Source organism: Pteropus medius, unplaced genomic scaffold, assembly GCF_902729225.1.
Source record: "Pteropus medius unplaced genomic scaffold, Ma_sr-lr_union100, whole genome shotgun sequence".
Classification (NCBI taxonomy): domain Eukaryota; kingdom Metazoa; phylum Chordata; class Mammalia; order Chiroptera; family Pteropodidae; genus Pteropus; species Pteropus medius.
The window spans coordinates 604,631-626,124 of NW_024351543.1; the positions used below are offsets into that span (position 1 = coordinate 604,631).

The 21,494-nt window shown below is 34.5% G+C and overlaps 1 protein-coding gene across 4 annotated transcripts in view; it reads left to right on the top strand.

Moving 5' to 3' along the window:
* The window catches only part of GRAMD1C (GRAM domain containing 1C), a 75,319-nt gene that overhangs the window by 23,566 nt on the left and 30,259 nt on the right, over positions 1-21,494 (top strand). Inside the window, exons 5-7 of one of the 4 annotated variants that reach the window (XM_039843046.1) lie at positions 329-424; positions 5,554-5,634; positions 20,873-20,991. In XM_039843046.1, coding sequence (XP_039698980.1) covers positions 329-424; positions 5,554-5,634; positions 20,873-20,991 — 296 coding nt within the window. The other 3 variants (XM_039843045.1, XM_039843048.1, XM_039843047.1) reach the window with 3 other exon arrangements.

The following is a 21,494-nucleotide window of genomic DNA, read 5'->3' on the forward strand; positions in this document are numbered from 1 at the left end:
TTTTGACTGCCAAAATGATGTCTTATGTGACAGACCGAAGTGTGTGTGTGTGTGTGTGTGTGTAAATGTGGAACATGAACATCCACATGTCTTTTCACACTCTCTCCTAATGTTAGAGATAGGAGCTGATGGAGGAGATTACTAAAGGGGAGAATGTCTGACTGCTTACACTGTTTTTCTCAGAGATTGCAAGCATGTGCTTATTATTAACTCCTTTAGGTTTTTCAACTGAATAGCCCTGATTAGATTGATGTAATACTTGGTACTTTGTGTTATGTGTATTTCTGGAAAATCCATTTTGCAATTTTCCATTCTTTTGTGTGTTTAGATTTCTATTGCTTTAAAGAATATAACCTTCATGACCAAGGAGAAAACTGCTCGACTCATCCCAAATGCTATCCAGATCATTACAGAGGGTGAAAAGGTGAAAAACTTTTCTCTCTTTGCCTTATTACACAATATGGAAAAAACCTGCCTCATACCAGTCATCGGTGTTGGGAACATAGGCAATTCTTCTCAGAGTTAGGCATATCTAATTGCCATACATTGTATTTAATATTTGATTTCTGTATACTTAAATATTTATTGATGATTAACTTTAAATGACTACTAACATTTTTTATACTTTAAAGAGAACTTTCTCCCCAATTTTTCATTTCTTCATTATAAGCATTAGCAAAACATCCTTATTATTTCTAAATACCCTAATAATTGCATAATTGATTTTTTACTGAATAGTATCTGCATAATAGCAGTTAATAAAAACAAACGGTTCTGGTGAACAGAGATTTGGGTAGCATACAGTAAACATATAATCATTATAATATTTTTTTAGGAAGGCAATTATTTTTAACTGCTATCATTTTAATTATCCACCTATAATATCAGTTATTTCTAAGTGGGGATATATAAAGAATCTTACTATACCCACCTGGAAAACTAATTAGGACTCTATGTGTGGCATTAGAGGTATAATGGTGAGAAAGAAAAAGAAATAAGAAAGAAAGAAAAAGAAGAAAAGTGTGGAAGAGAATGAAGGGGAAGGAGAAGGAAGGAAGGAAGGAAAACAAAGAAAAAAGGAAAAAGAAAAGATAGAAGGGGAAAAATGCTATCATGATATTGAATCATTGTAATGATACTTTCAGCCTTATAGTTTCTCTCAAATGCATTTTAAGTTTTATTTTTAAATCTCTTCCTTAAACATCATGTCCAACTATAGTGCAAAAGTCTTTTCCCCTCTGAACTGTTTGAAAGTAAGCTGTCACTCTGATGAAGCCTCATCACCCTAGCCAGCACCTCAGATATTCTAGCATGTATTTCCAACAAAGACATTCTCCACAAAACCACAACATAATTATTAAAATCAAGAAATTAACATTCATTATTACCACTGTTGAATCCTCAAACCTTCTTTAATTTCCCCAGTTATCCCAATAATATGCTTTTGTAGCAAATAGACCAACTTGAGGAATATATATAACATTTAGTTGCCATGCTCTTTAATTTTCTTACTCTGGAATAGTCCCTTAGTTTTCCCTTGACTTTTGTGCCCTGGACACTTAAAAATCATGGATCAGTTATTTTGTAGGATATCCCTCAAATGTGTTTGTTTGATATTTCCTTGTGATTAAGTTTAGGTTATGCAGTTTTAGCAGAAATAACATGGAAGTGATGCTCTGTTCTTTCCATTGCATCCTATCAGATGACACATGATTTTAATTTCTGCCATTACTTCTGATAGTCACTTTGATTACCCGATTAAGGTGGTATCTACCAGACTTTATTGTAAAGTTAGTCTATTTTCCTTTGTAATAATGTTTTGTGGCAAGCAACTTTAAAATATGTAGTATACTATTCATCATGAAATTTGAAATTTATTCATTTATTTATTTACTTATATCAGAATGACCTCATAGTTTCTTGCTTTGTTCAATAAGTTATAATTCATTACTATCATTATTTAATTTGATGCTCAAATTGTCCCAAATGGGAGCCCCCTCAAGCTTGCTCTGGTGTCCTTTTGACTATTGTTGTTTGAGCATTTGAGCATTTCTTTGCTTTTTGGCACAAGATATTACAAGCATTTGTTTAAGCATTGTTTGAGCATTTCTTTGTTTTTTGGCACAAGATATTACAAGCTTTCCCTGCCTCAGCCTTGAAATCAGTAATTTCTCCAAAGAGTCCTGGTTTCTTTTAGAGGAGACAGGTATTTAGAAGCCAGTGTGTTCATTGCTATTGGAGTGTTGCTGTTCCCAAGACCTCTAAGTGGGCAGAACAAAAGTTTATGTATAATGTATATATATTTACACACTCATATACATAAAATACATACATATATACCCACTTATACATCAATGTCTGTCTGTCTATCTATCTATCATAAACCACGAATTCACACCTATACCTCTAATTTCTAATTTTTACCTAACACCACAGAGTTTATTTTTGTTTTCTCCCTTTCATATTTGTAACTGCCTTCCCTGACCATGAGAAAAAAGGCTTCTATTATCCTTAATATATCATCTTATTTGATCAGTTGGCCTGTATGTAACCAATATTCATCTCCTCTGCTGCTCCCCCACCACCCCACCCCACATAGATACTCTTTCACCTGACTTGGTGGCTGCTGACACTTCAAGTTAGGCTGCTGCCCATCCCACCATAACATAGATGCTCTCACTATGTAAAAGCTCTCCTTATATTTCTTGGGCCTACACCTGTGCAAGCACTTTTCCTATGTCCACTTTACCCTATGCCAGGTCACCCCTCCACAGGGACACTCTCCATTCGCTGCTTGTGCTGACATTCTCTGCCAGGCGGTCACTGCATGTGGTCACCCTCCTCACCCTGCTCAGGCTCTGACACCCCAGCACAAAACCACCTCATAGACTCTGTCACACCATGTTGTCCTCATCTGCTCTGGCTCTGATATGCCTTTGTAGACTGCCCCCGTATGTGGCCACACTCTTTACCATGCATGGGCTTTGACACCCATGCCAAGCTACCCCTTTACGTGGTCACCCTCCTTGAGCTCTGACTCATGCCCCTCATGCCGTTCTTGTTCTCACACCGTGCCCCAGATCACTCCCACATCTGGAGGCCCTTCTTACCCACATGGGCTCTGACACTCTGCTTGGGGCCACCTTTCTGTGTGGACAGCCTTCTCATTCTTTTCTGGTTCTGACACCTGCTTTGGGCTACTGCAGCTCTCGTGTCACCCTCACCTAACAGAGAAAAGGATGCCTACTTTTCTCTGTTCTACCAACAGCTTTAGGGCTGAACTGTTCAGGAAAGGAAGAAGAGTAAAAATAAATGTATTCTTAATTTTACAATTAATGCATATATACACTGCATTGCTTAACAAAATCATCAGACAATTCTTAAACATCTTCCTTTCATGTCTATAATTCTCAATCCCATTGCTTTTTTTAGTGACAAAACACTGTGAGCAGTTTAGTATGTACCTTTTCAGACCTTTCACACTTTCTTAATTTGTTTTTATAAACATAAGTTTTGCTTTGTTTTTAAAGTAAACAGTATCTTATATGTGTTGTTCTTCAGTTCTTTTAAAAAACATTATCTCTTGTAGTCATAGGTTAGCACATATAGATAGACCTATCTCTTTATTAATGTGCTGTTTAGTGTGTCATAGAATGGATTTACCATGTTTTCTTTGACCATTAGTTCATTTCCAGTGTTTTGTCACTACAAGCAATGCTGCTGTGAACAACCTGACCATGCCTTCTTAAGCTCATGTGTGGCTCATATTTCTCATCTATGAAATGGAATTTCAGCGTCAGACATTTTAATTTTAATAGGGATAACAGCTAGCGTTTGCTGAACTTCCTTGTTCTAGACACTATATTAAGTTCTTTACATATATTTTCTCATTTAATTCTCACAAAAATTTGCTACTATATTATTCTCATTTTGCAGATAAGGAAACTAAAGAAAAGTGACCCAAAGTCATAGAACTAAGCGGTCGAGCCAGGACACGGATTCAGGCAGTTTAATTACAGGGACCCTGGTTCTGACTACCTCACCATATCGATTCAGTGTTCTCTTTTTCCATCATTATGGGAAAAAAAACCTACGCTACTAAATATTCATCCCTTTCATGTACTCTATAATTCAAGGAGGGTTAATCATGGTACTTTAAGTTGTTTTAGGTTCTAGCATATATTTTGTGCCCTAGAAACTTAGAGATATCATTATTTAGAACTCCTCCCAAATTAAGGTTATTATCGAATTAAGATTTATTAATGAATTTTCGATGTTGGATATACAGCAAAGAATAAAATAAAATGCTAATTGACATAGATTATCCAGAAAAATAGGACTGTAAAGTAGTTGAGAATGTGCTGGTTATTTATAAGAGTGGATAATGTCGATGCCAGGCTATTTAGTTTAAGATATGGGAATTAGTAAGTGTAACATGTGGTGAAAAGAGACAGACTAGGAGAATTTTCTTATCTATATATCTGAACACAGGATTGTAAAGTTATTACATTCCAAAAAACAAAACAATTTGGTCTAAGAAAAGGAAATAGAGGACAGTAATTGGTGATCATTAGGTCACATATTACATATGTAATCCTATTTGGAAGAGCTCCTAGATAGAGCCTTGTTATAAAAAGTTTTGCTAAATGGAGAATATTATACAGCAGGGTTTCAATTTTTTTAATTGGAAAATAGCACTTTAACATTTTTGTATGGACAATGTAAACACCCCCAAAATTATTTGACATTTTATTTAATAAATCATACATAGAACTGAGCTTTCTCATTCCTAAAAATAACCATTCAATCATGAAAAGTCACTAACTAGAGGATCAGAAGAGATGGTACAGTGAGAAACTGTATTTAGTGCTGCCACTTGTCAGATTTTCTCATAAAAGCCTATTTTAAAATGTGACTTTGCGAAAATCACTTAAATGCAGAGGAAGAAATAGGGCTAAAGGCAAACATAGAATTATAGATTGAAACATGCTATTTTTCTTCTATAGCATTTAAAACAAAGTTTAGTGTTAATATGAGTGTTTTATATTTATAATTAGTACAGGTTAGATATTTCTGGATTTTTTAGAAGACTATGAAAGATGATATAATTTTAAATTAAGATTCTTAAAGTAAATCTGTCTGTGAAATCCACCGTATTTTTTTCTTATTATTTGTTTATACTTGTCTCAAGTGGCTTCCAAATCATCTCTTTGCAAACTTTAAAATAAATAAAATTTTAGTATTTTTATAAGTTTATTTAGATGGATTTTTCATAGTTAAACTACAATGAACACAGCTACTTATTTCAAGCTCCTTTCCCTACTAAATGTTGATAAAATTTTATTTGCCGTAAGATGAAATTTTGAAAGATACCTTATTCATGTACCAATTAGCTGTTTTTTTGTCTAAAAGTTAAACAAAAATAGTATGTCAAGTAGGAGTGGTGACCTACAAGTTTGCTTTGACCACAGCAAGTTCCAGCAGACCTTTGTGACAGGTACTTTTCCCTTTTTTGTAATGACATTAAAATTATCCTATTATGTTTTTTTTCAGTTTTTCTTTACATCTTTCGGTGCCAGGGATAGAAGTTACCTCAGTATCTTTAGATTGTGGCAGAATGCACTATTAGACAAGGTAAGTGTTCATACCAGATGCAGATATTTGTTATAATAGCAACTTTCCACTGTGTACTTAAACACAATGTTTGTGAATTGAAAAGCTCTTTTTTACTTTTCTGGAGTTAATTTTGACTAGACTATTTAAATTCCAAGGAGAAACTTGAAGCAAGACAAAATCCATAGTTGCACGTTAAGGTGTTAATTATAATCCTCAGGGGAACCACCAAGAAAATAATTTTAAAAACATAGTAAAAGAAACATCAAGAGAAATAAAATGGTACAGTAGAATTATCTGTTTCACACATAAGAAGGCAATAATGGACTAGAGAGGCCAAAAGACATAAGACACATAAAAAACAAATAGCAAAATTACAGACATTACATTAAATTATTAAACAAATGGATTAAACACTTTAATCAGAAGACAAGCAGAATGAATGGAAAAAAAACATGATTCAACTATGTGCTGTCTATAAGAGACACATTAGATATAAAGACACAGACAGACGAAATGTAAAAGGTTGGAAAATATATACCATGCTAACAATAACTAAAAGAGAGCTGAAGTAACTTTAATAATATCAGACAAAATAGAGTTTAAGACAAAAATTAATAGAGACAAGTAAGAATATTTTATAATAAAAAGATCAATCTATCTGAAATTCATAACAATTATAAACTTATATATACCTAATAACAGAGCTCTGAAATACATGAAACAAAAACTGGCAGAATTGAAGGGAGAAGTAGATAATTAACAATAATAGTTGGAGTTCTCGCTTTCGGTGATGAATAAAACAAACCAGACAGAAGATAAACAAGGAAATTGAAGACTTGAACAGTACTGTAAGCTAACTAGAACTAAAAGACATCTATGGGACATTCTACTTAAAAGAGAATATACATCCTTTTCGGGTACACATGGAACATTCTCTAGAACAGACGATATGCTAGGTCAAAAAACAAGCCTTAATAGAGTCAAAAGGATTGAAATAGTACACAGTATGTTTTCTGACCACAATGGAATGAAATTAAATCAGTAACAGAAGGAAATTTGGGAAATTCACAAAAAGTGGACATTAAACTGAACATTCCTAAATAACCAATAACTCTAGAAAAGAAAAAATCATAAGGAAATTAGAAAATGCTTTGAGTTAAATGAAAACAAAAACATATATACACCAAAACTCATGAGATGTAGCTAATGCAGTGCTTAGATGGGGATTTATAACTATAAACACATTTAAAAAAAGAATGATCTCAAATCAATAACCTAACTATCTACCTTAAGAAAGAAAAAGAAGAGCAAATTAAACTCAACGCAAATAGAAGCAAGGAAATAATAAAGATAGAACAGAAATGAATGAAATAGAGAATAAAAAATAACAATCAACAGAACCAAAAGTTCCTTCTTTGAAAAGATCAACAAAATTGACAAAACTTTAGCTAAATTGACCAAGAAAAAAAAAGATTAAAGTTATTAAATTCAAAAGTGAAAGTGGTAACATTACTACTGACCTTACAAAAATCAAAAAGGTCCATGTTATGAACAACTGTTTGCCAACAACTTAGTTAACCTAAATGAAATGATCCAAAACCTAGAAAGTCACAAACTATTGAAACTGACTCAAGTAGAAATAGAAAATCTGAATAGACCAATAACACGAAAGAGATTGAATTAGTATTAAAAAATCTACTCACAAAGAAAAGCCAAAGCCCAAATGGCTTTATACGTGAATTCTGCCAAATGTTTACAATAGAATTAACTTCAGTCCTTCACAAAGTACTCCAAAAATAGAGGAGGAAGGAACACTTTCCAACTCACTCTATGAGTCCAGTATTACCTTCCTATCAAAACCAGACATAGAGTATCACAAGAAAACTACAGACCAATGTTTATGTTCATTTTATCTATTAATATAAAACAAAAATCCTCAATAAAATGTTAGCAAACCAAATCCAGCAACATATAAAAAGATATATACCTGAACTAAGTGGGATTTATATAAGGTTACATCAACATATGAAAATCAATGCAATACACTATATTAGTAGAAAACAAAAACTACATGGTCATCTCAATCAATATAGATAAAACATCTGACAAAGTCTAACATCCTTACCTAATTAAAAAACACAAAAACTAGGACTATATGGGAATTTCTTTGATCTGTTAAAACTCACAGCTAACATATTTAATGGTGAAAGACTAATGCTTTCTCTCTAAGGTCAGGAAAAAGACAAGGATGCCCTTTCTTGCCACGTTTATTCAACATTGTATTGAAGGTTATAGCTAGGGAAATTAAGCAAGAAAAAAAGGTAAAAGACGTCCAGATTAAAAATGAAGAAATAAAATTATCTCCATTGGCAGATGATATATACACACACACACACACACACACATATTCCTAAGGAAGCCAATAAAAATCTATTAAAACTAATAAATTCAGTAAGGTTGCAGAATATATTATTGAAACACACAAATCAATTATAATTCCATATGCTCACAATGAACAATCCAGAAATGAAAAAAGAACAATTTACAACAACATGCAAAAGAATGAAATACTTGGGAATAACTTTAACAAAAAAATTATAAGACATGTATACTGAAAGTTACTAAACATTATTGAAAGAAATTAATGAGGCTTAAGTAAATGAAAACAATCTCATGTTCACAGATCAGAAGACTTAATATTGTTAAGATGGCAGTACTCCCAAAAGTTGATTTGCAGATTCAATGCAATCTCTCTCAAAATCCCAGCTGGCATTTTTGCAGAAATTGACAAGTGAATCCTAAAATTCATATAGAAGTGTAAGGTATCCAGAATAGCCAAAGCCATCTTGAAAAAGAATACAGGTGAATGAATTAGTCTGTTAGGTCTGCCATAACAAAATACCACAGACTGGGTGGTTTAAACAACAGAAATTTATTTTCTCACAGTTTTAGGGTCTAGACGTCCAAGATTATGTATGGTGCTGGCAGGGTGAATTTCTGGTGAGATTGCTCTCGTTGGCTTGCAGCCTTCTTACTGTGTCCTTATATGGCTTTTCCTCTGTTCATGCACACTCCTAGTCTCTTCCTCTTTTCATATGAACACCAGTTCTGTGGTATTAGGGCCTCACCCTTATCCCCTCTGTCTTAGTCAGCTCAGGCTGCTATAACAAAATGCCATAGACTGGGTGACTTAAACATCAGAAATTATTTTGTCATAGTTCTGGAGGCTGGAAGTCTGAGATCAGGATGCCAGCATGGTTGAGTTCTGGTGAGAATACTTCCTGACTTAACAGATGGCCACCTTCTCGCTGTAACCTGATATGGCAGGGAAAGAGAGAGGGAGTGAGAGAACAAACCCTGGTGTCTTTTCTTATAGGGCACTAATCCTATCATGAGGGCCCAAGCCTCATCACTTCATCTAAACCTAATTATCTCCCAAAGGCCCCATCTCCAAATACCATCACATGAGAGTTAGTGTATCAACATAGGAGACTTGGCAGTGGTGGGGGGTGGGTACGGTTCAGTCCACAGCAACCTCATTTGACTTTAATTTCTTTGTTAAAGTCTCCATCTCCAAATATAGTCAATTGGGTTTCCATGTTATGAATTTTGGGGGATATAATTTAGTCTCTTACATTGGAGGACTTGCATTTCTTGATTTCAGTGTTTACTACAAAGATGTAGTAATCAAGGCATAGACTTACTGGTGTAAGTCTAGACATATAAATTAATGGAATAGAATTGAGAGTTCAAAAATAAAATCTTATACTTGACAACCATAAATTGATTTTTGACAAGGGTGCCAAAACATTTCAATGGGAAAGAATAATATTTTCACCAAATGGTTTGGAGCTATTAGATATCCATATTCAAAAGAATGAATTTTAACCCCTACTTCATACTATATACAAAATATTACTCAAAATTGATCATGGATCTAAATGTAAGATCTTAAAGTGTGAAACTCTCAGAAGAAACTGTAGGTATACATCTTTGTAATGTTTGTATTAGACAGTGGTTTTTTGTTTATGACTCCAAAAGCTCAAGTGACAAAAGCAAAAATAGACAAATTGGACTTCATCAGAATTAAACTTTTGAGCTTGAAGAAGTCCATCAAGAAAATGAATAGACAACTCATGAATTGGGAGAAAATATTTACAGCTTATATTTGTATTCAGAATATGTAAAGAACTCTTAAAACTCAATAAGAAAATGACAAATAACCCATTATAAAATGGGCAAAAGATTCTTTAAAAAAGAAATGGTCAATAAGCTCATGCAAAGATGCTCAATGTCATTATCCATTAGGGAAACAAAAATCAAAATCATAATGAAATTCCACTTTTCATCCACTGAAATGGCTAAAATAAAAAGACAGACATTAAGAAATGTTAGAGATATGGAGAAACTGGAGCCCTCATACATTGCTGGTGGGATTGTGAAACTTTGTAAACTATGAAAAACAATTTGACAGTTTCTCAAAATGTCAAACATAAAATTACTATATGACTCCATAATTCCACTTCTAGGTATATATGCAAGAGAATTGAAAGCATCTGTTCACCATAAACATGCAGTTGAATGTTCACAGCATTATTCGTAATAGCCAAAAAAGTGGAAACATCCCAAATGTCCATCAACTGATAAATGTATAAACAAAATGTATATTCATACAACGAAATCTTGTTGAGCAATAAAAAGGAACGAAGTACTGATACATGTTATAACAGAGGTGAACCTTGAAACATTATGCTATGTGAAGACAGCCAGCCCCAAAGAGCACATATTCTATGATTCTGTTTTTATGAAATGTCCAGAATAGGAAAATTCATAGAAATTGAAAGTAAATTTGTTGCCAGGGGAGGTAAGAATGAGGAGTGACTGCTAGTGGATTTGGGTATCTTTTGGGTTGATGAAATTTAGCGGTGATAGCTGTACAACTCTGGATATGCCAAAAACTTCTGAATTGTACACTTTTAAAAAGTGAATTTTATGGTATGTGAATTATATATAGTTCAGTAAAGCTGTTATTATTTTTTTAAATGGCTAAGAGGAAGAGTAGACCTTTTCCCGATTTTCCAGCAAGAAAGGTTCCTTTGCATTGGGAGTTAAACACTGCAGGCAGGAACTTTTCCTCCTCCCCTCTCCCTTCCCTCTCCTCGGCTAAGTGCTTCCCTGGTGTGGACACTGTTTGGACCCCACGCCTCTTCGGGTTGAATGGCTTTTGAACTCTGGAGTAGCGGCTAAGGACAGGGGCTTTCCTTTACTTGGGTGCTTTCACTTTCCCGGAATGCAGAAGATGTGGAGAAGTCATCTGGAGGTCTAGAGATGGATGAGAGAGAGGAGAGAAGTGGGCGGAGGTGGGGAGTTTGCCAAGCCCAGCCCCTCCTTCCTCCCTAAGGGAATAGACAGGGCTGGCAGGGGAGCCCCAAGTCCAAATTCCCCCCACCCCTATGAGCCTTTCTTGGCGTTTGGACGCTCTTCCTCATCCAGAGCCCCATGCCCTTGCTCCTGGCTAGGGTGATGCTCAGTGCTGCGGCCCCGTGGGTGTCGGGACCAGCAACACCCTTGAGAGTCTGGAGCCGCTGCACAAAGGTGTTAGGCCCCACGACTTCATGCCTGCCTTCCAGGTCGCACTGCAGGAAGCCTCTTCCCCCTACCCCCCAACCCCCTACAGGTCTGCCTCGTTCAGATGCATTGTCATAATTACAGTGGGCTGCTCTATTGGTGCCCTCTGAAAACTCCAGTGTTGCCCTAGGGTCCTGGCTAACCCCAGGGTCATGGCTAACCCCACTCCCAATGCCGAGTTTTTCCAGGGCTGGAAATCCTCCAGGTGCATTTGCTCATTCTCACAAAGAACCAAAGACTGCTACTGCAACTTACATTTGGTTATACACTGGTTCTATGTCCTCCCAAAATCAGATTTGTGCTTATCACATGTGAGCAGTTGGGATACATCCTTACAAAAACAGATTTCTCCAGAGAAATCATAAAGTTCAGGTTTATAGATGAGTCAGGGCGAAACTGAGATCTGAACTTTAATGTGAAAAGAAAAAAGCTCTTTAAAGTGGGAGAAATAAAGGGATTTCCAAAATACTTCTGAGGTCACCCACTGTGGCAGAGGAACTCTGCATCTACTGTCTGGTAGTAAACTACAGCCCTCTTTGAAAAGATCCTGATGTCCAGCCTGTGTTCTTAATGTGTACACAGGAGTATCACCATCTTTACTGTAGTTATACCTTTCAAATCTTTGGGTCATTTGGTTTTCTTTAACATTGAATGTGCAACTCTTTAAGGGGACACTATGCTCTCATTTTAGTAAACAGAATGATGACCATTTCTGCTTTACACTAAGACAAAAATCAATGTTTAAGTATAAACTATGTATTAAGTACTATATATAACTCAGCGAAAGTTGGAGGTGAGACCTCAGTTTTAAAACTGCCCTAACTGGAATTTTAAACATTGTAGAATTCACTCAGAAAAGGAATTAGAAAACAAAGCAAAACAAAAAAACTACCCTTCCTGTATGCTCCTAGTGATCCTTGAAGAACAATTTTTTTTTGAACATACTAATTTCTATAATAGTAATAGCAACTCCCACTCATGAGATATTAGGTGCTAGGTGCTTGGTATAGTTTTAGTGTTGTCTGTAATTTTATAAGCCTCGGTTGCCTTCTAGTTTTTAAAGTGATAAAGCCACGTTGCTTAGATGTCTTGATCTTTTGTAATGCTATTTTTAAAAAAGAAAACAAAATCCATAGAGTACATAGCATAACTACAAAATTCTATAAAACAATGTAAGTAATTTCAATAATATGGTTTATATATATTCAAAATATTTTTAGAAAATTTAAGTTCAGAGTAATATTAATATTTACTTGTAATTAGGGAATCTGAGTGTAAAAGTAAATAGGTCTTTGCTTACTTCTTACATGAGACAGCCTTAAAAACAAAGCAAATTCATCTAGAAAATAAGATTATTTAATTGAGGTAAATACAGCAAAATGATTTTAAAATCATGTGTGTATGTGTGTGCTTTATTCCTCTAATAAAATAAATCCACAATAGGAGAAAATTGCTGGAGGCAAACATGGTGCCTTTGAGAAAGAATGCTTTTAAAAGTACATGTTTTTCATTCATTAGGTTCCTCTGATGCATTGCTACAGAAAGTACAGGTTATTTCAGATATTTGACTTAGCTTAATGTAAGTCCTCAGTGTTTAGACATGTGTTTAAATTGTCAGTATGGTCATTCATGCAGTAAGTTATAGCACTTTAGCTTAGTTTACAAACTTTGAGTATAGCACCCTTTTTCTAAACATTGAGTATGTAGGATTTGTGAGGCCAGAGGACAGTAGCACCTCCATTCTTTGATATAAACAATTGATGTTTTTTGTTTTTTGTAAAGAGAACTGTGCAACCATGGTTTAAGAGAAGTCTCTAGGCCTTGTCCCACCACCCCCTCACCTATTTTGTTTAGTTTAAGCTCCTCCTCACTTCCAAATTCTATACTAGAGGCAAAAAGCCTTACTACCTGTTTTTGTATGGTTCGCAAAGTAGGAATGGTTTTACATTTAAAAAATTTTTTTAATTAGAAGGATAATATCTCATGACACAATTATATGAAATTTAGATTTCAGTGTCCACTAACCCCAATAAACTTGAAAAAGAATGAAAATAAATTTCAGTGTCCACTAATAAAATTTATTGAAACATCCACTCTCATTCGTTTATTGTCTGTGGTTGCTTTTGTGGTGTTACAGTGGAGCTGAGTATTTGCAACAGGGACTGAATGGCCCACAAAGCCTAAAATATTTACTGTATAGCCTTTTAGAGAAACAGTTTTTTGACCTCTGAATGGTACTACAGCCAGATTTATCATTTTTAAATGTATATCTGCTAATATTAGCTTCCTGCTTAATACTAATTCTCTTGAAATAAAAATCTAAAATTTTGTATAGGGACCACATGATCTGCCCCTGGCCCATCACTCCAGCTTCATCTTATTATATCCTCCCTGTTCTTAAATGTTCTGCTTTTTCCTTCTTTTTTAATTTTTAATTTTTTTCCCCCATACTACATCTTCATACAGGATCTTTTTGCCTGGCTCTTTCCTACCTCTAGTTCTAACAGAAACTCATTAATAAAACTGAAGTTAGTCCAATCTTTCACCTTCCTGTAACATCTAACACTTCTCCTTGATAATACTCATTATACTTACAATTCCTTGTTTTATTTTTTCCTCCTTCCTTGACTACAGACACCTTGAGGATATGGTTCATATCTGTCTTATTCATTGTCATATGACAAGCTCAGAGTTAAGTGTATAGCTGGTTTGGCAGACAGCTTGGTTTACCCAGTACAGTCTGGGACTGTCTGGGTTTAAGCCTCTATTAGTGTAAATATTAATAGTGCTCACTTTATTCTCAAAGATATGCCAGTTTGGACAATAACTTTTAGGGCTATATTACACATAGCCAATGCTCAATAAAGACTTTTTGAGTGATTCAGTGTAGTAAAATCTTAGTGATTAAGTCTCCAGATAATCATTACACTTAATTAACAAGACATTTTTAATTCTCTGCTCAAGGTAAAGGCAAAGGATGAGAAGAAAACACAGAAATTTAGTTGCAGAAAACAACATTCAAGATATGCCGTACATTCAATGTTCATTTAACTCAATTTCTTAAACCTATATGTGCCGTGAGAACAAATGATTATCTTGAAACATGAAAGTATTCTCAGTTATGAAAGAAATCTTATTTTCTATATACTTGAATTACTAAGAAAATAGGACATAAATACATTATAAGGTTATTAATTTTAATAAGGCTTAAAACTTAAAAGGTTAGTTTTTTTTAGTTAAAACTCAACACTTAATATTACTCTTTTTATGTTTCTAGTGATATTGTTGTATTGGATTTAGGATTACTGATGCTAATAATAAGGGCAGGTGTGTACAGAATCGAAATGTTCTTTTTGCATTATTTTTTTCTTAAATAATAGTTATCTCATGTTAGTACACAGGGGCTACTAGGAAGCTAGCTATTTTTTAGTAGATATTTAAACTTGAGGCTTAATAGAGCAGAAATCTATACTCATTTCAAATTCTAAGGCTTAAAGAGACGGAATGGCTTTCAGACTTATTCCCTAAGGGCAGAAGGAGGGCACATGGGTCAGAGTTAGGGAAGAGGTGACAAGGGGAGCCTTTTCAGTGTATACAGAGCCATCTTTAAATTCTGATACATGTCACTCCAGTTTCTATTTTGGGAATTGCTAATAGAGGGATGACAGAAAGACATCCCATTCCTCAGGTGTGTTGAGGGGAAAAGTATTTAAACAGTTGATTGATATAAAGAACGAATATGTCTTTCTGAGGTGGCTTGGCTAGATTTAGGGCCAAAAATTTAGGATTTAGGACAGGAAAGTAGAGTCACGGAGGCAGACTTTGATTGTTGGAGAAGTGTACAGAGATGAGTCATCAGGTCCCACCTATGTCACAGGAAATTGTCCTTTAAAACTGTCTATATTTGCTCTGATTCCATGCTTATCATTCAAAGTTCTGATTACTGATACCTGACTTGCAAGGTATTCAGGCACCCTGGATGAATGGCGTAGAATGAAATGACTGTTCCCCTAGTATGCTTTAGGCTATTTACCACTGGGCGAGTATGTGCAGCTTGTGAGTGTGGCTTGTTGAAGTCAGGCACTCTGAGTGCAGTTCTAGTACACTGACTCTGCTGAGGCCTTTCTCCACATAGTGGTCAGTTTAAAAATTTAGTGTCATCTTCTGAGACCTTTTGGAAGAGTGTCATCCAGCCTTCTCCTGCAGACTCCTCAGCCTTATCAAATCCCATTATTCTTATGCACCTCTCTAGTGATCACTTCTTTTGGAGTTACTTGGAAATCTAAAAGTTTTCCAATAGCGCCATAAATCTAATAAGTGCAGCATTTAAACCTGCCTGGAAAAAAAATCAACTTTAAATGGCTGTTTTAGTCATATTTTCTATATAATAGCCTGGCAATGTAGAAGCATTTGAATTCTTATATTGTTCCTTCTTTTTACCTTTTTGGCTGGCAGATCTCCTCCACCTGTTTTCCCTAGGTCTGTGAAGTATACCTCCTACCTAGTCACCCAAGCCAGAAACCTGGGTGTTTCCTTGATTACCTCTTCTTTGCCAACTATGTCATATTGGTCACCAAAGCCCTCATTAATCTAGTTCAAACTATTATAATAGTCTCCTATCTCTTTTTAACACTCTAATCTGTCCTTTAAGTTGTTACCAAAGTAGTAGTAGTTTTAAAAGTGTCTATTTTATTTATTTTATTGAGGTAAAATTGGTTAATAACATTATATAAATTTCAGGTGTACAACATTGTAATTTGATATCTATTTGTGTGCTCACCACCAAAAGTCTAGTTTGCTTCTGTTACCATATATTTGACCTTCTTTACCCATTTTGCTCCCGTTTCCCTTTGGGGACCACCATTCTGTTGTTTGTATCTGTGAGTTTGTTTTGTTTTGTTAGTTTATTTGTTACTTTTTTGTTTTATATTCCACATATAATTGAAATCACGCAGCTTTGGTCCTTTTCCATCTGACTTATTAAACTTAGCATAATACTCAAGATACATTCATATCGTTGCAAATGGCAATATTTCATCTTTTTTATGGCTGAGTAGTATATGCCATTGTGTGTGTGTATGTGTATGTATGTACATATATATACATTTGGTGACCAATATGATATACATACATACACACCACATCTTTTTTATCCATTCATCCGTCTTTGGACACTTAGATAGCTTTCATATCTTGGCTCTTGTAAATAATGCTGCAGTGACTATAGGGGTACATATATCTTTTTGAATTAGTGTTTTTATATTCTTTGGATAAATACTCATAAAAAAGTATATCTTTTAAAAACACAATTCTGAACTTGTTATTTTTCTGTGTGAAACGAGTAGGTGGCTTTTTATATTTTGACAACGTGAACCCCATTTCTTTAACACAGCATATAAGGCTTTTTGTTATCTGGCTGCTTACCCCTGCCCCACTGACTCTTTTCTCTTTCCCCCGCCTCCCCCACCACTAGTGTTAGTCATGTTGAACTGGCTTGCCAGGCTGCTCCACTCCTCTGCACGTTTGCATTTGTCATACATGTGCTTATCTTACTTGATCTTTCAGCAGCATTTCACACGGTTGCACACTTCCTCTATTTTGCAACAACATCTAACCTTTGATTTCCATGGCTTTCCTTCTGGAATTTTCTCTTATCTTTCCGGTATTTCCTTCCTCCTTTTTTTGCTGGCCACTCACCTTCTGCTCAGCCTTTGCCTGCCAGGCTTTGTTGGGGCTCAGTCTTAGTTCTGTTTTCCCTCTTAAGCCTATTAAAATTGGCTCTGCTCTATGTACCAGTGGTTTACTATAAGAATTTTTATATTTAGCAAAAGTATATAAAAGTCATTTACAGTATATTTAATGTATATTTTTCCATCGCTGTTTGGTTACTATAGAATAAAGATATCTGGTTTCAATAGGTCAATGAGAACTACCATAATATGTTAAAAGCACTAGTTTTTAGACAGTGGAAGCTAGCCCCTCCACCATGTGCTTCTTCAATTTGAGTGAGTGCTCTTCTCCATTTTTCTCTCTGGTCTTTCATTCTGCTGTTATGTAAAACGATTAGCTTTTAGTGACCCCCCACAAAAGGTTGATCCTTTCAGTTCATCAAGTAGCATCAGTTGTGTCAACACACCTTACTAAATTAAATAGAATGACTAGGTAGAAGTTAGGGCAATTTAGAAGAAAACTATTTTTCATCTAGAAGAAAGCATTTTTTTCTGGGAAATAAATTGGAATTGGTAGATGAAACTCTCTATAGTGTTTATTGTAGTCCTGGCCCCCTGGCAGGAAATTATTCTGAATAAAGTAAAAAATATTTTTAAAGGAAAGAATTATTGAGTAATCAAGATGTAAACTTTTCAGTGATGAAAGATGCGCTGAGCGCTTATTAGAATTGCTTCATTTGAATAACTCACTCTTCCTGTTATTTCCTGACATTCCATTATGATACTCGAGAGATTCCATCTTTGATAGTTGCAAAGGGTTAATGCAGGAGTCTGATGGGGCTGCTACATCAGCACTGAAGAAGTGGTAGATGAAGAGGTAATAACGACATTGCCAGAACTGAATAGAAAGTATTAGCCTGGAGAAGAAAATTTAACCCTTAATATATTAAAATTTTAAAATGAGATTAAAATAATACCGCAACAGGCATTTATATAATTGAGCATAAGAAGATATTTTCATTTTCATTTTATTGTTTCCAATCTGTGTGTAGAACAGAAGAAATTGGGAACTGTCCCTTTAATAAAACCCTGTTTACCTATCTCTTCTAGTGGGCGTGGCTTAGGAACTTGTAGAGTGAGGTATTACTTCCAATTCTGCATTCTGACCTGCTACCTTGGAAAGAATGCTGATACTACAAACCAGGAAGTGACAAGTAATGTGCTTTCAACTACTATAGAACTTGTCTTTTTATAAGGAAAATCTTCTCATAACAAAACTAGAAGACCAAAGCAGTGATTTTACATAGTTGTCATCAAATATTTGCAACTCTGCTGTGGGATAAAGACTGCAGCATACTTAGAGTACAAAGCTTTCTGGGCCAGAAATTGATCTGACTTTTGAGCCTTATCCGATTACTGCTTGGTTTACCTTTATTTTGTTCACGTACTCTGCAGGCTGAACTGGGGAGTCTTTCCATTGTTTGCAGGTAGGTGGTCAGCCTTTGTTTAGAATTTAGGTCGTTTTTTAAGGTTACTTCACCCTGCTGTTTATTGAAAGAACAATTTAGGTCGTTTTTTAAGGTTACTTCACCCTGTCGTTTATTGAAAGAACAATGAATATCAGTCTGGATACATGTTTAAATATTTGAATATTCAGCATGGCTGTAAATAACCACATTTTTGTGACTTCTGGTCAACTTTGAAGAAAATGTAATTTTTAACAAATTAGCTGGTGAATTAAATGAGTTCTATTTTGTTTTCCATTAATCTTTTATATATTCATTTTTTAAACTAATCGATTAAAATATATTGAAATTATCCTGCTGTTAACTTCTTGATTGTATTTGATAGTATATTTAAAACATTTATTTATGTAGTCAAATAAAATTGTATTTTTGTTAACATTTTACTTATAAGATTCATTTCTTTCACTCTTAGGAAGCTCAATATTTATCATTGGTCTGTTCTTGCTACAGTTCAATAGCTATTATTTCAGAAGAGTTTTTATAAAAATTTACTATTCCACAACTATATTGAAATTTTGCTTGTTTCTCTTCATAATGTTAGCCATCCATTTATGACACCAAAAGCATTTCAAAGATAATGTCTTTAGAAGATTGAGTTAATTATTAGTATAAGCTAACTGCTCTTGTGAAAAAAGTTCACAATGGCTCTTCTGGAGCGGAAGTCAAAAAAGAAATGTGTGGGATATCTTTAGGATCAAGGACAGTGGTTCTCTAACTTTCTCTACCACTAATTATCCTTTTAATTTTTCTTATACAGACACTATACTTCAAAAGAGTTTTTGTCCACCAATTAAGTGGTGTATATGAAATACTAAAATGTTAGAACATTATTGTTTATTAGTCATACATTATTTCCAACTAGAGTTTCTTATCAGCCTGACATACCACTCTAGGTTAATATAATTCAGCCTCAGACAAGGAGGCCTGACATTTTACTTAGCATAAATAATTTTATTGTAGGTAACTATTTGGATATTTTTGACTTTAAGAAACTGATAATATTATCTAAATTTTCATCAACTACTCCTCTGGAATCCTAGTAGTCTGGACATGGCAAATTGGGAACTAGCAGTCTAAAGCGTAAAAAATTTGTTCTTAATCTCTTTGAGGTTCCATGAAATATAATGAAGGTCATTAAGTATAATGTAACAAAGGTACCATAGCTACTAGACAGAAGAAGCAAGGAGAAAGAAAAAAGAAAGTATTGTTATGGGGAATGTCAAGGAGGAATTCAAGGCATCTGTATGTTTTGCCCCATTAAATCTCTATATATTTATTCCTACTATTTCCCAACTTGAATTTTTTACTCCAATTAGGCTGATAAACTATTAACTAACTTTAAAACGAATATTACTTACATTCTTCGTGTGTTTATTCTATATTTATATGTTGGTTTTCCTTTTTCCGAATTTTTTCTTTTCTACATATTCCCCATTGATGTCCTTTGAGTTCAGCCGGAGACCGTTCTCCAGTGTGAAGTCTTAGCTGATCACCCTAATCCACAGTGATGTTTCTTATTACTGTGTCAATTCCACCAGTTCTTTGATATGTAATAATATTATAGTTTGTCATATTTAATTTTACTTAAGAGTCTCCTTTGTTTCTTCAGCTATATTGTAAGTTGCCTGAGAGCATTTTATCCTCCTTAGCAGCTAGTTCAGTGATACGCATTAGGTAGGTTCTAAATAAATAACTGTTAAATGAATGAGAAGAAAGAACTCTTACCAACAGTTGTTTCACTCGTTTTTCTGCTGCCCTCTACGTTGCTTAATCATGTGATTAACCATCTATAATGTTTCTAGAAATCAGAATATTGGTTATCACATTATTATTTTTATTTTGCTATGTAATGTATGAGTTTTTTGTATTAAGTGATTTTAATACTAAGATAATACCTACAAAGAAAGAACAAGCTGGGCTTTATTAATAATAAAAGAAATATTCTAAATTTGGGCCTCTTATATTTTATATTTTAGGAAAATATAAAGTTTACCAATATATACGTTTTTTAAAATGGTTAAAATAGTAAGATATATTATAGATTAAGAAGATGAGTTCCGAATAGACGATTAAAACAGTGGTGATCCAGTGGTCGTGGTAGACTGGTTGGATTGCAGAATTTAAGTTGCAGATCAATGATTGCTAGAAACTATGGATAAATTATTTTATTTAAATAAATTTTAAACCTCTTACCTCCCATTTACAGCAGGTATAGCACACTTTAAAATCATCATTTCATCTAATCCAAGTATCAACTCTGTCAGATAAGTTTTGTTAACCTATTTTTTTTTTTATAGATACAGAAAACACATCTAGAAAGGTCATACATCTGGTAGCTGTACAACAGGTCTTTGACTTCAAAATTCATGTGTGAATCATCGTTACACTATCTTACATTTTCCAATATTGAGTGTAGTTTTTCTGTCATTTTAGAGCTTGACTAGACAAGAATTCTGGCAGCTGCTGCAGCAGAACTATGGCACTGAGCTAGGCTTAAATGCTGAAGAGATGGAAACCTTGTCTCTTTCGATTGAGGATAATATGCAGTCAAGGTACAGCAGAATGTTTTGAAATTTCAAAATTTATTAATCATTAATCAAAGCAGAATTATTTTAAACTATTAATTTACAATTTTTATTAATTCACCCTTGGGCGAATTTGCCTCTGTGTTCTCTGTAGTGGAATAGCATGAAAGGTGAGGACGGTGGATAGTTTATTAAATTGGTAAGCAAACTATGTCTTTGTAAGAAAATATATCTTTGTAACATGTCACCTAGGATTTGCTTAAAGCGTGGCTTTAGTAAACCTTTTTATTAAGGATCTGGAGAAGTACCTGGCGAAATCTCTGTGTCTGTGAATAATAGTAAAGTAAATTAGCTGGAAGATATTTTGAGGGCTACAAAGATAATGTGACTATTCCTGAAGGATACCCTAACATGGTGCTTGGCATGGAGTTGGCATTGATTAAATATTGAACGCATTAATGGAAGGAGCTTGTAGTGTTATGGGGAGTGCAAATAATTACAATACAAGGTTGAAAATGATAAGGGCCAAA